General features: G+C 32.0%; 1 protein-coding gene across 1 annotated transcript; it reads left to right on the top strand.

Moving 5' to 3' along the window:
• The first annotated feature begins 1,263 nt into the window (after window positions 1–1,263).
• On the top strand, window positions 1,264–13,770 carry LOC128996016 (uncharacterized). Its single transcript, XM_054421130.1, has 4 exons — window positions 1,264–1,375; window positions 5,402–5,552; window positions 10,578–11,004; window positions 13,592–13,770. The coding sequence occupies exons 1-4, from the start codon at window positions 1,316–1,318 to the stop codon at window positions 13,716–13,718; spliced, it is 765 nt and encodes a 254-aa protein (XP_054277105.1). The 5' UTR covers window positions 1,264–1,315; the 3' UTR covers window positions 13,719–13,770.
• Window positions 13,771–18,331: the final 4,561 nt, after the last annotated feature.

Here is an 18,331-nt window from a genome sequence, read left to right as displayed (position 1 = left end):
TCAAAAAAGGCAATAAGATTTATAAAATACCCCCGTCGCAGCAAACCTGCATACTAAGCGAATTTCCATTCACCCTGCTTGATTTCTACTAAAATATTCCCTATAAATTTTCAGATTTATTTCCTATTTAAATAACATTAATTTTAGTGAGTAGTTAGGTTTGCTGCTACGGGAAAGATGTTGAGGTGTGTTTTTTCAATTGAAATATTGATAGCTTAGTATGAAATAAGCCAAATTGCCAAATTTGATTGAAATATATCCATAAACAAGCAAACTAGAACAGTTTATTTATTCTCCATAAGAATAACGTGGGAATTTTAAATTTACAATTTTTTTAATTTTCTCCGTAGTCAATGAACATTCAAAAAACTTCAATATACTAAATTATTTGTTTTTTTAAGCTCTTCAAAATGTTCTAGAGAGAAGTTTAGAAATTTAAAGTTTTTAGGGTCAAAAATGAGAAAAACCCATTTTTACCCCATAAAACCCCCCATAAACCCCTGATCCCATGGTCCGATTATGCTGGTTCGCGAACTCGTTCGAATAAATGTAGGTTTACACGTTTGTACCAAATTTCATCAAAATCGGATCAATTTTGCTCGAGTTATCGCGCTAACGGACATATATATATATATGAATTTGAACGGATGGTGTTTTTGGCCTCTTGGGACCTCAAAAAAAAAAGTAAATCGGTCCCGGGTCTAGGCGTTACCATGAGACCTACGGTAATAGCTTATTCCCTATATGGGAAATTCGCTAAAAGGCGGGAAGGAGGTAACTTGTTGGCAAGGCCAAATACCACCTAGGGTTCATGGTCATAGGAGTAAGTAAGTTAAGATGTAACATAAATAAGCAAAAATACGATCTTGTTTTCAAAAATAAAAAATATGAATACCCCTGCAACTTAATTTCTTAGTACACTATAGAATAGTTTGATTACAAAGAATTAAAAGATGAAACTTCTATTGGTATTCACACCAGCATGATGCAAAAACAAAATATGCTCATTTGCATGCAGCATATTTGCCAATAAAAACTTCATCAGAACCAAATACATACAAGTGTAACAATTTTATTAAGGAAATGTTTAGTAAATTACTAGCTGAGTTAAGCATTGGTCCAAGTTATGAAAGTTTGTAAAAACCAATCATTTCACGAGTTGATGATGACATCACAGCGATGGCAGCTACACCAGATGTTTACAGGTGTCACAAACATCACTTAACTTTAATGATCTTCTGCAAAATAAAATTTAGTTTTCATCGACAACTCGACGGATTCTGCGGTTCTTTAGTTTTATGCTGAAGTTGCAAGCATGAATTACCCTGCATTTTTTGGTCTTTTGGTCGCCGTAAGTCTCTCATTGTTAACTGGGGTGAGTTTCAGTTTTGTTATGTTAAGGGGATCTACCACCTTTAAATGAAAATTTTTTTATTTAGTAAGTTAGACATTTGTTATGCAGGTATTATATTTAGGACCTTTATTTAATGAGCTTTTGACGTTTTAAATTTAATTTTCACCTTTTGGTTTTTTTTTTAATTTTTTAGCGTTTTATTTTAGCGTTTTATTTTAGCGTTTTTAGGTACATTGCTAAACTTTGAATAACTTTCTTATTTTTTGATCAATTGTAATGATTATTGATTTATTTTTATCCTTATAATACCTAGAAACTTTTTGGTCATTATAATTAAAATATCATTTCAGAAAAAAAAAGTTACAAGCAATTATATTTTTAAAATAAAAATTTGCATTTTACAAATTTAAAAAAATCATAATTATTTTATTTTATTCGCTATACAATTTCTTATGACCAATTAATTATCTCGGTAATATATCAAGGAACAAGTAGCAAAAAGTTTAATGGCTTATCTATAATACTTTAAAAGTTATTCAAACATATGTAATAAGAAACACGGAAAAACAGAACTTGCGGAAAACGGACTTTAAAGTAGGCTATAGCGTTTCTATAGCAATTGTAACAACTTCTATTTTTTAATATTATTTAAAGAAAAAATGTTCAGTTTGTATTCAAATTTTACCCACATACTCAGAAAAGTATGCAGAACAAAAAAATAACATTTTTTTTTAAATGTGAAAAAAATAAAAATTTACCATTTAAAGGTGGCGGATCCCCTTAATTATACTTGTATGTAATTTTATAGTTATTTACACACGAAAACTTGTGGCGTATAACTTTAGGAAACAACTTGTAATCAAGATAGTTTTGTTATATACAACAGCGTCTCACAGTGTAAGAAATCTTATTACTAAGCTAACAGTAAGGATATGTTTCCTTTAAAATGCTGTTTAAATTTACAACATTTAATCACTGTAACTACTTACTTAGACAATAGGTTTATTTATTGTTTAAATTATCAGGTACAAAATTACAGTAAAATCGATATGTATAAGAATGTGCGAATTAATATTTGTCATTATTGTATATAAACTCATGGAATTAACCTACATCAAGTTTCCCCAATTGTCTGTGTTACTATTTATCTATACTATCTATACTATTATATAAAAATATAAAAATCTAATGGTGTCTGTCTGTATGTGTATTACTAATAGGTGACAAAACTACTGAACCAACTGGGCTTAAATTATAAAAAAATATAGCTACCATACCAAGGACCATTATAGGACTATTCACATTTCGATACAGACCGTAGGCTTTGCCCCTTTGGCTTAAAAGTTCTGAGGTGAACATTTTAAAAGTAAATATTGATTGGTCTCCATGGCTGTGATGAGAACACTAACAATGTTTTTTTACGTTTGCTTTGACATTTAAATGTAAACAAGAAGAACTGCTAAACTGCTTATTTCACAATTTCAGACAGCTGATACAAAGAAATTAAATATAATATTTTCTATATCTATGAGGTAGGTGTATTTTAATCTAACCTTTTATCATGGATTATCTATATAAATAAAATTAGAGTTTTGTCTGTACATTGCTTAGAATAATGAACTTTTTGGTTATTTTTACATTTCATAGGTCAGAGAAACCGAATCAAACCTTATCTCAATTTCTGTCTGTCTGTCTGTCTGTCTGTCTGTCTGTCTATCTGTCATTCTCTTGGTAACGCTAAAATACGCACTTTATTACAACTACTCCTCAATAACTATAGCACTGTCCCGCCTGAAACTTATTTTCCAAATACTTTACATATATGAGATGGTTTTAGACGTATTTCATCGAATATGAGACAGTTAGATATTTAACAGTAAACCCTTGAAAATCAAGTTTTTGTCGATTTTTGACGTGGAATTTCTGGAAGCCCATGTTAACCTTATGAGAAATGAAATTATTAATTGGTTCTGTTCTGTGATGTTCAATAGCATTAAAGTTACAAGGATTACCAACAGGGTGCAGCACTAGCACTATTATTTCTTTTACATTTATGACAACAGCTAATTTGCAACCTGGAGGCGAGTGAGCGTAGCGAACGAGCTAACCTGAAGGCAAGTGAGCGTAGCGAACGAGCTAACCTGAAGGAAAGTGAGCGCAGCGAACGAGCTCCAACATACAGGTGAGTGAGCGTAGCGAACGAACTTCAACCAGGACGTGATTGAGCCATGCAAACGAGATCAGATAGTAAAAATAAAAGTAAGCCTACCGTTATAGGATCGACCGGCAGACACAGAGGTAATTTAACCTTTTATTGATTGTCATACCGATCCGGAACAACAAAAAACAACATAAAATGAAGCTATGTATAATAGTTTGGCCAGCATATCTTAAAATATGCAAACCAACTGCTGTTCGTTATATAAGAAGGTTTCAACTGAATATTATAAGATCCCCGTGCGTAGAACGGGTACACAGCTAGTTTATTCTAAAACTATGTCAATGGTTATAAAAAAAAAGATTCTATAACTATTGCTGTATCAACTCCGGCTCTGCTTTGGATTTTTTAAAGCGTCTAAGTTATGAAAATAATGTTATTGATATGTTTTCATGGAAAAAGTATTAAAATTACAAAGTATAGATGTTTTATATGAATTTGGAGGCTACTTTAAATAAATTCTAACTGCTTAACATGTGTTAGATTAACTTAACATAACTTGCACATCACATTGTTTTTTATGTATATTTAGGTAAATTAAGTTATTGTGTTTTGCTAAACCTATGCTTAAATTAAACTAAAGAACATCATCAATAACTAAAATTTACGTTGATTTTTGTTTTCTGTTGTATATATGTAACTATATTTAATTATCAAATGCTAATACAAAATACTCTTATTTTATCTTAACCTAGCTTTCAGTTCACATTTACTTTATTTGATACATTTATTATTTGTGTTTTGCCACACCACTGATTAAATTAAACCAAGGAAAATATAAAACTAAGCAGTACACAGTGTTCTTTTGTTTCTAAAATCAATTTAATATCTGTTACTATGTTTACTTAATGGTAAGTGTGAAAATGTAAAGGCAATGGACGATGGAACTGATTAAAAGAACGAGTTGTTTGTTGATATTTTTGTAGAGTAGAATCAGAGATGCTATGAAACATATACTGTATTTGCTATTAAATTATTTAGTCCTTGATGCTTTGATAATCATATTAGTTTTGTCTGCTGTCTTTAATGCTAAATTATTTATTTACAATTTTTTATTTAACATATAGATATAGTTTCTTTAATATTTCAAAAAAAAAAGTATTGATAAGGCACAGCAATATTTCTAAAGTTTATAACAGCTGACTTAGTTTTGCTAATGATTTATTGTGAGTGAGGAAACTGAAGATGGAAGGATTTGTGATTTAACATAAAGAAGAGTGAAATTTAAAAAAAATGTTCATTTAAATTTAATAATTAGTATTTTTTTAACTTTAAAATTGAAATTTTAAATGTCAATAATAAATTAAAAGATATGTAAAATGAAGGCAAATCATGTATGTCAATGTTTTATTCGAAGATTTTCTCATATCAGCCTACACAAGATTTAAAATTAATCAAAACCAAAATGGTGGTATCCAGTACTTACCAGATTTAAAAGTCATATAACTTAAACGTTTCTATTAAGGCTAAAAGTTGAATTTTGTTTCTAAAAGCGTTGGCGGATGTGTAAATATTATATGCAACAGATGTAAAGATTAAAATGTTTCTATTTTGTGTCCTCTTCCCGTTGCAAAGCACGGGTACAACAGCTAGTACGCAATAAAATAAACCTGACACAAATCAGCAACATATTACCATTTTGTTACCAAATCGTATAATTAGCTAAATGATCAAAAACATGTTTGACACGAATCTCACGAACCTTAATGCATACCTCATAAGTAATTTTGAAAAAGGATTGAATAACTGGAAATCACTTGCTGTGGAAGATTACAAATAAATTAAGACAAAAATATTTCGCTCCAATTGATATAAATCTTCTGTTTCAGCGTGTTATCTACAGGTATCGATTGGATTTAGAAAGAGTAAGAATACAGAAAGCAACGGTTAATCACTTGAGGAATGAAGGTACTTCCAGTCATGGTGTTACCACAAAGGGCGCAAACACAGACACTCCATTTGCAGTAATGACCGGAAAAGGTATATTTTGGACAATTATATGTAGGCTAGAGTAGTCATTAAGTTTGCCAGCGCATGATTCTGTATTGTAATATTATATTTCAAAAGTCCCGAAGTCCCATTTTGGGAAAGATAGTGGTTAACAAGTGCGAAAACAACTATCGAGCCGGGGATGGATCTTTTGTGACGAGTCGTGAACTACTGTTTATCACAATGCAAAAATAACAGCTGACTTTTGCTCTGTTTGGTCTCAGGATCATACCTACAGGGTCCCCATCAACCCCTTTTACACTTTTACTAACTCCCAGTGTTTCTTATTGGAATTAGTCTACTTAATTTTATATAGGCAGGCCCTACTACAGTCTTTTCAACACCATTTCTAGTAACCTTTGGGACTAAACAAGTAAAGTGGTACAGTAATTTCCAACGGCATAACCATTGCAGGCTGAGTAAATATGTTGTAATAATGAAGTGCAATTTTATGGCACACAATTTTTAAAAATTTCACACAATTTTCACACAATATCACACAAATTGCAAACAATTTTCACACAATATGACACAAATTTCACACAATGTTCACACATTTGACACAACTATCATGATTTCACGTGAAATTTTTAAAAATTGTGTGAAATAAGTGTCAAATTGTGTGAAATTTGTGTCAAATTGTGTGAAATGTGTGTGACGAAATACACGTAAATTCACATCACAGTCACAATCGCAGTGAAATTCACAATTCCTGTAACATTTGTGAAAATAGTGTGAAATTTGTGTGATGAATTACACAAGTGCACAAAAATTCACATCACAGTCACAGTCAGTTGTTGTATTTGATGACATGAATAGTCCAAATATTACACCATTTTTGTCAAAAGGTCGACATAAAAATATTGACTGTTTTTACTTGTGTAAATCTTGCAGCAAAGTACACAAACATTTAAGTGATAATGTAAATTTCCTAATATTATCCAGACAAGACGATTTAAGTTTGAAAACATGTGTATAACAATCATGTTAGTAATGACGTTTCATTTAACCAATTTAGTGATCTCTTCCTCTAAAGTTGGAATAAAACTAATTATGGCTTTTTCATAATAGACGTGGAAAGGCTAAATAATAATGCCAAATATAGATTTATGTTTGATCAATTTTATAATGACTAAGAGCAAGAGTATTGATTCCAGAATAAGCCTCTTGTCATCATCAAAAGATAGTACTTTCTTATTCATAGTGTTTTAACATTTTTGCACACCTAAAACTGTTTAAGTCCATAATATCGTTTTAAAATGCTTATATCTTGAAAACGACTTGAGATACGACAAAACGGATGAAATTCTAGCATACATAGTGGGTGTCAACTTTTGATTATAAACAATAATACAACATAAAGAAATAAAAAATTCCAAGAAAATTAACATTATTTTAAATGGGTACAAATAAAACTTACTATAAAAATCTTAAAGTCTAGACTTTTTGACATTTTTATACACCTCATATTCTTCTAAGTCCATAAAACTGTTAAAAACGCTTATATCTCGAAAACGGTTTGAGCTACAGCAAAACGGTTGAAATTCTGGCACACATAGTAGGTGTCAACTTTTGATAATAAACAATATTACAACATAAAAATATCCAAAAATAAGAAAAATTAGCATTATTTTATATGGACACAAATAACAGTTATCACGAAACTTTTCAAAGTCCAGACGTTTTGTCATGTTTGCACACCTTGAAATTTTATAAGTACATAATATTATTTTAAAATACTTATATCTTGAAAACCATTTGAGATATGGCAAAATGGTTAAAAGTCCAGCATTAAATATATCTTAACTTTAATAGATACATTTTCTAAAAATGCTTATGCTGCTCCACGAAAGAATAAGACGGGGTTAGTAGTTACAGAAGCCATTAAAACCATTCTACCAAAGGGGGTTAGAAACATTCAATCTGACAATGGAAAATAATGTTTTAATTAATATTTCAGCAAACTAAATATGTATCATTACCACACTTTTTTCTACAACTAAGGCTGCAATTGTAGAGAGGTTTCAGAGAACTTTAAAGAATTGGTTATAAAGGGAATTTAGTGCTCAGGGAAGTTATAAATGGTTGGATTTACTTCCAAAGTTAATTAGAAAATAGAATAATAAGGTGCATAGATCTATAGGAATGAAGCCTAACCAAGTAAATATTAAGAACAGTAAATATGTGCATGAGAGGTTGACTTCTAAAGTAGTGCAAGTTAAAAAGCCAAGATATAAGGTAGGTGATAGTGTGAGGATTTCCAAGTATAAACATGTTTTTAGTAAAGGTTATACTCCGAATTGGACAGGGGAACTATTTACAATAGCAGAAGTTAAGAATACAAAGCCTGTGACTTATATCTTGAAAGATGAAAATAGTAATATAATCAGAGGAGGATTCTATACAGAGGAGTTGTTAAAGACCAAGTATAAAGACATGTATTTAGTAGAAAAGGTAATTAGGAGGAAGGGTGATTTATTGTTTGTCAAATGGCTTGGGTTCCCAAGTAGCCAGAACTCATGGATTTCCACTAAGGATGTCCAAGGGAGCACACCCACGCCATGAGCCGAGTTCGCGTACAAACCACGCACATACATGATTTTGAAATAGAAATATAATATATCAACTGGAAAGGGGAATGGTAGATGTACTAGCAATTGTGCATGGGGCAGAGGGGAGTGGTGAGGGGGGAGGGGGTGGGAGTTGGCACAAAAATGTCGATGCCCAAAAAACGGCAGCGACAACCTATACTACTATACATATACACATACATGGGTCAATAAATGTTTTTTTTTATTTTTGCTTAATATCGAATATATTTATGGGGAATAACTAAGAAATAAGGTTTGACAATTTTTATAGGGATTTGCAGGCAAAGATCAGGATTTTAGATTTGGTGGCCAAAAATAATCCCCATAAGAATAACATGGGAAAAACGTGTCTAAAGTGAGGTAAAACCGGTAGTTCTCCACTACTGCCCTGTTGTCTTGGTTCTTGTTATCATGCAAAAATAACTAAACATAATTGATATAATACAACACGAAAGTCCATGTACCGTGAAGTATCATTGACATATTTCAATTTACATTTTGGGAATTGGTTTTCCCTTGGCTTTCAGAAGTCCCTGTGGTTGGGTTTAAAAAAGTAAATTCAATGATTTCAGTGTCATAAAACGTCACGCCACGTTTACACTTGCTCTAATTGTAGTTCTTAAACTTCGATGAATCTTTTGATTTAAGCACTATTTCATAACTAGGACCTAAAGTGAAAGTGGCTCTGTTCTAAATTACTTTTAAATAGCTTATTTCACTATTCGTGTTCAGCTCAATGGAAATTTTATCAAACTTTCGGTAAATTTCAATTTTGGTAACTGAAATGATTACAAAGAAAGGAACAAGAGATGTGAGAATAGAATTTACCATCAAATCAGGCTTGATTAGTTCCAAATGATATATGCTTAGGAAGAGATTTTACCTTTAAATATTTTCTTCTTTGTATACTATAAATCTTGAGGTTTGAAATTTAGAGTTATTAAGAACAGCTATAGTGAAAAGAGAGGAAACTTTCCTAAATACTTTGAGCGAGTAATAAACACTAAAAATAATTAAGAGCAAAAATAATTGAGTAGTTTTACATTTCTTCAACATGAACACAGAACATAAACAAAACAAATAATATGAAAAACATTGAAATATAGATTATAACTGGAGTCACTACTCTCTGGTTAAACATTAAAGAAAAACGTGCCACTGTTTTTGCTGGTTTGTTTTCGGCGTTTCGTGTTGTTAGGTTGGCCGTGTGATCGGTTGGTGGGATGCTGTCAAATTCCAATTCATTCTAACCTAACCATACTATTCATTTGAGTTAGGCCTATCGGTTATTTCAAGAACTTATATAAAAAACGTATTTAAGACATTGCACGTTAAAACCCGTGCATTTAAAGTTATTTTGAAACATTATAAATTGTTTTTTATGATAAATAAATAGGCTACTAACTTATTTACCTCTTTTCAAGCTATGTGGTGAAAATAGGCTAGTCAAGTTTCCTGGTTTGGAGATATTGGTTTAGTCTTGGGTTTACTGTGGCAGGTTTACCAATGGCATTTGATAAAGAACGACCATCGGTTTATGATCTTGTTAAAACGTGTTGATCTTGCTCGTACAATAAATAATTAAACTTATATTGCAATCACAATGTTGACATATTTTTGTTCGCTATCAACAAGACAATAGGATGACGCCATCTTGATTTTTCCTCTAATTTGACAAATCCCACCAACTGATCACCTGCCCAACCTAACAACACGAAGCTCTGAAACAAAAACATCAAAAAAAGTGGTACGTTTTTAAAACACAGAGTGGTTACTCCAGTTATATTATTATAGCTCAGTGATGAAAAACCACATGTTAATGTGTTAAACCTAAAACATGTGTTGGAGCCAGGCCAAAGACAACAATATTTAAATGTCAAAATATATTATATTTCTAAGACAGACTAAAGGCAAAAATATTTAAAATCAATATTAGCATGGATAAATCATACTAGCTATTTACCTTACAAGTGTAGTAAGAGCGTATTTTACATCACGCAGGTGAATGTTGTGCAACGAGCGGAAGCGAGTTGCATAATTCACCTAAAAGATGTAAACACGCTCTTGCGTAACGTGAAACGTACAAGATTTTACCTGACCCGACAATATACAGGGGGTTACGTACAATATTTTTCATTATCTATTTCACTCATCTTCTAACAGTAACTTTTACAAAAGCATAACAAAATTCAAGCGCACAGCTGATTGCTAGCGTTAAACGTCGTTGGCTCCATAGAAGTATATTTTTTTTAAGTTGAGCACTCAATGTTATTTAAATGGGTTTCATTACTTCACCGAGTGACTTTTTGAAACTTTACTTCACTTGTGAAGTAAAGAAGATGTATACATCACGCTTGAGATAGGGAAGTTTAACATGGTGGGTTAAGTAAAATACTTAATAGTAACTTAAATGAATTGTTTCCAGTTTACAAAGTCGACGCCTTCGAGAAAGATGACAAAGGAAAGAAGTTGATTTCCATAGCAGCTACGAAGAAAAATTTCAAGATGGCGTGTCTCCCTTTGCCAGAGGCTCGGCAACATTGTGCTACCAAGACGAAGGAAACTCATCTGCATTACGTAGAACTTCTAGATGGACCGGACATGTTTGAGGCTTACTGTACTTCGGACCCCTCCGTCGTCCTGGACAACGTCAAACACCTCTGCTCGCGCAAAACCTGTGACGGCGATGAGTGCAAAATGTACCTGTTTAAAATCAGAGTGAACAAAGAGGATAAAGAAGAATGCAAGATTAAGAGCTTCGCTTCGGTGACCGGTGGATTCCAAAAACGTGGCGAAGACGATTGCCCAACACTGTCACAAAGGTCAAAATTGTTGGACGAATGCGAGGCAAAGTAAGTATGAAGGTGAATAGTTGAATGAGTAAAATGTCAGGAAGAATAAACGTGATATCTGTATACTAGCTTAAATAACTGTGGTCATGTATCTATAAAGGTATTTACCTACAAATATTGAACCGTGACAATTACTTAAGAGTTGAATTACATTAGTTATTAAATAGTAAATACGTTTGAAAAAAGCTACTATAATTGTTCTTCTTTTGCATGAAAATCTTGATAGATATGTAAAATAGAGATATGTATAACTTTATCATTACATTAAATTAGGCCAGTGTAATATTTGGGTATTTACATTTTAGCGAATTTCCCATATAGGGAATAAGCTATTACCGTAGTACTCATGGTAAGACCTGGACCCGGGACTTTAATTTTTCTTTTTGAAGTCCCTAGAAGCCAAAAACACCATCCGTTCAAATTCATATATATAAATATATGTGTGTGTCCGTTAGCGTGATAACTTGAGCAAAAATGATCCGATTTTGATGAAATTTTGTACAAACGTGTAAAACTACGTTTATTCGAACGAGTTCACGATCCAGGATAATCGGACCATGGGAACGGGGGTTTATGGGGGGTTTTATGGGGTAAAAATAGCGTTTTCCCATTTTTGACCCTAAAAACAAAAGATTTTGCAATTTCTTTTTAAACCGTTTTGTAGAGCTTAAGAAAATAAATAATTTAGTATATTGAAGCGCTGTTGTATGCCTAACGGTCACGGGGAAAATTCAAAAATAGTGTAATTTAAAATTCCCATTATTCTTACGGAGAAAATGAAAAAGTTTGTAGTTTACTTGTTTATGGATATATATTGATACAATTTGGCAAATGTATTTATTTAATCCTATACTATTGACGTATGGTCAAAAACACTTTTTACCTTCCCCGTAGCAGCAAACCTAAGCACTTGTTAAATCTAATGTTATTTAAATAGGGAATAAATGTCTTATTTACAGAAATATTTTAGTAAAAATGTAATCATAAAAGTTGAAATTCGCTTAGTCTGCAGGTTTGCTGTGGCGGGGGTATTATATCTTTAAATTAGGCAAACCGTAACTGACCCTTATTTTACCTCATCAAAACTACAAACTTCATCTTCCATTACTGCCTTCCGGATTACTTCATGAATGTATACAAGAGGTTAAGTTACCTTGATTCTGTCCAAGTAATCCTTAAGTCGTCATTAATGACGACTAATGACGACTTAAGGATTACTTGGACAGAATCAAGGTAACTTAACCTCTTGTATACAAAACTACAAATCGTGATAATTCAGTTATTTTGTATACGATCTTTTTGAACTTGGTGTCGTTTGATAGAGAACTAGAGGACGTCCAGTGGTCGAAAACTCGACCAAAAACATGTTATGTACAGACTTCTCTATTTTCCCCACGCTGTAAATAAAACATGTGAATAGAATTTATTCCATTTGTTTCAATTTTCTGTTTATATTTTGTTGTTATTTCGTCACCATCATGGCAACCCATAAGGCCCGTGTCGTCCCCTTTATAGGAGAAAAGGTATCGTAAAGTACCAAAGCGTACATTTTACAGGAGACACAATAAACTGTTTATCATGTACATATAACCTTACAGAATACCCAGCATAACTGGTTTTTAAATGTAAAACATCTTAAAACAGCAGTTTATGCACTCAAATTAATTTCAGATTATTTTCTTTTTATAAAAAAAAACCACTTAAGATAATTTGTTTTAACCTATTTCTGCCTTCCCGGTGCTTACGATATTTATACTTGGTGGATAAGATGTCCTAAAACCTCAGATAATAGAAAATAAACAATGTTAATTTTTGTTTAATTCCCAATTATTTTTTGTGCTTATTTTTGAGCCTATTTTAACTTATAAAGATTTTAAAGAAACATGCTTGCCTATTAATATATAGATTTTATGAATTAAATTAAAGTATTCTTGACAATTATTCATAAAGCCAGCCATTTTTTTGTACCGGTTATTTAAATTAGAAATTAAAATGGACAGAATTTTGGAATTTTGAATTATACTAAGTTAATATTTTTTCAACATTAAGTATCTTCAAGCACCATACATACCATGTTTCATAAAGGTCAGTCTAAATAACCCAAAGATAAAAAGGTTGTTGTAAAAAATAATAGGGCGGATATATGGTTAACAAAGCGATTTTGGAAAAATGCTATTCTTGATTTTCTTTTTATTTGACCCATACAACAATTCCCTGGCGTTTTTCTAGTTGAAACAGGATACCCTGTATGAATGTAAACAAAGAAAATCTATGAAGAGGATCAACAGTTTAATGAGAAATTAAACAAACAGTAACAATACAATACAATGTAACTGCTGACGCTCAATGCAATATTTTAAAATGTTACTAAAACAACCATTTAGTTATAGTTCTTGCCCTTAGGAAAACTAATATTTTTTCCCAGAGTTCTTCCTATGAAAACTTGTTCTTGGCCCTTACTAGAAATCCTTTATCGCATTTTCAAAGGCTCCCGTTTTTTCCCACCTCTGATTTTCTAATATAGTATACAAATAGCGTTAAACTATTAACAATCTCAATAGACATCATAGTATAACAATTTTTTCAGAGATATGATCAGTCCTGAAGATACGGCATGGAGTAAAGAAGCAAATATTGAATCTTTGTGTAAAGTAGAAGATGCCCCTGCTACTAACTCTGCTCCTGAACCAGCACCGAGTGAGGGAACGTCTTAACCAACACAAGAGGAAATGAGTCAACCATGTCTTAGTTTTGAAAATAAAAAGACAAAACTTGAATTTACCATTTTAATTTTAATTACAACCATCCTTTATCCAATATGGCATGATCTAATATTAGGCAAATATTCCTGTAGAAAAGTAGCTATCAATTCTACTTATATTCTAATTTATATATATACAAATTCATTATATATAATGTATATACTTTATATATACAGTCAAATTCATCCGTCATAAACAGTGCCTGAAAACGATAACAATCAATTCTACTTACTCAGCAATTGAAAACTTATTTAAATAGACATCAAATAATGTAAGCAATTTGCTTACCATTGTTCAAAAGTCTGAACACAGGTTTTATTTAATAAATAAATTGTCTAAAGTTGATCAAGTGGCTTTATTACACATAGACCTTTGCATACATATATACTTTACACCATAGTTGTATATATTGTGATGCATGATTTCTCCTACTATTTAATACAAATTCATTGGTACATAGCTATAAATTATTTACAATAATGATTCGTCTACAGAATGGTGATAACAAAAATAAATAAATCCTGTGTTTAAATAACTAAATAACCAATATATTGGGATTTTTGAGAGGGTAGCCCTAAAAACCTAAAAATATTACCTAAAAGTAGGAAAATCCTAATAACCTACGCCCTTGTGCTTTATGTTACACCCTGAATTAAAGGATATTGTTAGTAGGTGAGTACCATGGATGTAATTACGATAAATGAACCATATAAATTTTTGTTTATTACATGATGCAATTCTGAGTAACACATTTCCATTTATAAATTGGGGACAAAAGTACAATCTGAAAATCATTTAAAGGGTGTAGAGTTATCCATTATGTTAAAGGAACATGCCATGTGCTCCGGCCAAGTCAGTGGAGTAGGGCGGGGTCTGAATCTTAATTCGCCAAAGTTTGCCTTGAAGAATATTACAGCTACCCAAAATTCTATCCTTATCTGTTAAGATGGTTTTAAAAGGGCGCCACCCCATTAATCATACCCTGGAGTTCATGTGATGCCAATGGGGAATCCATCCAGTTGGGTCAGTTCATCAGATAACTAGATAACGTTTAGGTAATGCAGATAATTACTATAAAGATAAAGAAAATTTGACTGTTGATGCAATCTTATAACTAAACAGCGAATAAATTATACAGGGTGTCTCAGACCACCCGGCCGGCTTGTATAGCTCCAATATGAAGGCGAATGGAAACCTAATTGCAACTGGAACCCCCTATTTTGACCCCAAGGAATTCAGCTAAATTATTTTCAACCCCAAAAAAGCACCCTAAAGGGCAGATTTTGGGGGGTGGGGGTGGTTTTTGGGAAATTTTCAAATGTAAAGGGGGGTCGTGTTATACCTCTTTTTAAAGGTCCTTTAGTCCTAAGTATTTTAGTGGAAAAAGATTTAAATTATCTTCATCCCTATTTACAGGGTGTTCAAAAACGTACAAAAAATAGACCTTTGAACTACTTTTCACTGTAAAGAGGTGGAATTTCGTGGGGGGTTCAAATTTTGACAACACTTTAATTAATAAATGAGCTTTCAAAAAACTCTGGTTTCAACCCTTTTGCTATCTTTTTACTTATGTTACGCATTTTCAAACTTTTTTAAGTTTCAAAAGCTGTTATCTCAAAAATTTCAAATGGCAACATGGGTTTCATTACAAATCACATTGTAGCCCTTGAAATTTGCTATAATTTTTGTATTTAATGTTTTTTGGTATCTTCATTGGTTAAAGAGATATAGCGAAATTAGTGTATTTTAATGTTTTATTAAATTGTATTCAAAGTGTTTGCTGTTATAAATGTACACCTCTAGGTCTCAATTAAAACAAATCTTGTCTAAAAAAATAAAATAGTACTCAGATTGTTGATCTAGGAAGATTGATAAAGGTAAGAAAACAACTGCAAATATGCTTAGTTATTTTACAATTCCATGGCTCTAATAGTGCTTTGAATGAATAATTTGTTTGAATCAGCATTAATAGCCTACATACCGATGGACTTCTACAAATGCTTAAATTGCCTTCCATTTTGTTCCATGCAAACCCCAACTCTGTTATGCACGTAGTATTTCTTCTCCACTATTATGGTACTGTATTGCTATTTTACTACCGCAGGTGCATTCACCTCTCGTACAGATCCAGTAAGTTCCTTATAATTTGTTTTATCTGATCAAACGTGACCAGTTTCACGCACACGCTCATTGATTTCATGATGATTTTTTTATTTACCAGTAGCATTTATAGACAGTATTCATTCAAAGCACTATTAGAATTTTGTAAATTGTAAAATAACTAAGAATATTTGCAGTTGTGTTTTTTTCCTTTATTAATCCTCCAAGTTTAACAATCTGGGTAGTATTTTATTTTTTTAACATAATTAGTTTTAATTGAGACCTAGACGTGTACATTTATAACAGCAAACACTTTGAATACAATTTAATAAAACATTAAAATACACTAATTTCGCTATATCTCTTTAACCAATGAAGATACCAAAAAACATTAAATACAAAAATTATAGCAAATTTCAAGGGCTACAATGTGGTTTGTAATGAAACCCATGTTGCCATTTGAAATTTTTGAGATAACAGCTTTTGAAACTTAAAAAAGTTTGAAAATGCGTAACATAAGTAAAAAGATAGCAAAAGGGTTAAAACCAGAGTTTTTTGAAAGCTCATTTATTAATTAAAGTGTTGTCAAAATTTGAACCCCCCACGAAATTCCACCTCTTTACAGTGAAAAGTAGTTCAAAGGTCTATTTTTTGTACGTTTTTGAACATCCTGTAAATAGGGATGAAGATAATTTAAATCTTTTTCCACTAAAATACTTAGGACTAAAGGACCTTTAAAAAGAGGTATAACACGACCCCCCTTTACATTTGAAAATTTCCCAAAAACCACCCCCACCCCCCAAAATCTGCCCTTTAGGGTGCTTTTTTGGGGTTGAAAATAATTTAGCTGAACTCCTTGGGGTCAAAATAGGGGGTTCCAGTTGCAATTAGGTTTCCATTTGCCTTCAAATTGGAGCTATACAAGCCGGCCGGGTGGTCTGAGACACCCTGTATACACTCAAAATATACCAAAAGAATTGATTAAAATTAAAAAGACTCTAATTCAAATTGTTTTGTAAATTCACACTAAATTATTTGTGTCTAGACAGGCAAATAGATGATAACCAGTTAGCAGACACAATATTTATTCAGCTATCAGATTGTCACATACAAAATACATCATTTAAATGTGGCTCCAATTTGTATATTCAACCCTCAATGTCACACAAGCCACAAAATATTCAAATAATAAAGTATTTCAAAATTTTCAGAAATAAATCAGATATTGTCTGCTCAAGATAAAATTTAGTATATGTTTCACCAAAAGCAAGATATTCAGCAAATAATACTACAACATGAAATTAATTAATCAATTGAGTGCAACTGCAGGTGGCCACCGTGCTGAAAAGACATTTTAAATACATATAAATTCTCAAATACATCCACATAACCATAAAAATATCATCAAACAAGAACATGCACAATACTTAAATCTAACAAGGCTAAATAATTTATCATAATATTCTCCAATGAGGCGTGACGACATCCAGGCACTCAAATATTCCTGTGGCACTTAATAGTCTCACACACGCCTAGAGGTGGGGGCACTCAAGCACCAAGTGTCCACAGTCTGGCTAGCCAAGTGTTTATTTGATTATTCCGGGATAAGTTGTGAGATCAGATGGTAAGATATTTTGGACTAAAGAATAAGATGTCTGACTTATCGGTTGAAGACAGATGATCTCGGGCTCGGTCTGAAGTAGGTAGGTCCACAGCATCAGTGGTGATTGACCAGTCAGGCAGTCCAGGTCCAAATGTCCAGAAACATAGCAGTGGGTAGACCAAGTGCGGTAGAGTGCAAAGCAGTGACCAGAGTGTCCAGGCTGTTGGATCCAAATCCCAGCAGCAGTAGCCCAAAACCCTATAAAATTCCTTACTGAATAGTACATGATCTCACCATAAACATAATATATATATATATATTTAACAAAACCAGTTCTAGTGTCACACTTTTAAGCCAAAACATAACTTTTGAATGTGAATTATGTTTTGTAATGAATTATGCTCATGCTCTTGTAAAACATTAAATAAATGTAATAGTTTTTCCCTGTTTAAATAAATAATTCAACTAATTTGTTCTAGTGAGTATTACAAATAACAATCCTACATAAATACAAATATTTCCACCAAAGATAATCACCCTAGTTCAAAGAAAATATATCAAAATATGCAACTTTGTAAACAACTTCTTATGATAATGCAAGGTCCTGGAAATTATCTGCATAGTAATCTGTTTGATCTGTATTCCAAATAATATGCTACAATTGTAACTGCCCAAAAGCTTATACAGTATGATTTTATCATTGTATCACACCTACTATGATGTATCGAATTCATACAATAATTATTTTAACCTCAAGAATCTATTACACATTAAATTACACATCAAACAATGAGTACACTAACTATAATTTTTGACCCAGTTAAAATTGACAAAATGGAACATAAAATATGCACAATTAAAT

The sequence above is a fragment of the Macrosteles quadrilineatus genome, unplaced genomic scaffold (genome assembly GCF_028750875.1).
Source record: "Macrosteles quadrilineatus isolate MER2022 unplaced genomic scaffold, UCM_ALF_1.0 Scaffold_5__1_contigs__length_97177068, whole genome shotgun sequence".
NCBI classification, from domain to species: domain Eukaryota; kingdom Metazoa; phylum Arthropoda; class Insecta; order Hemiptera; family Cicadellidae; genus Macrosteles; species Macrosteles quadrilineatus.
Note: the sequence above shows the minus strand (reverse complement) of the source record. Positions and strands in the feature narration are given on the sequence as shown.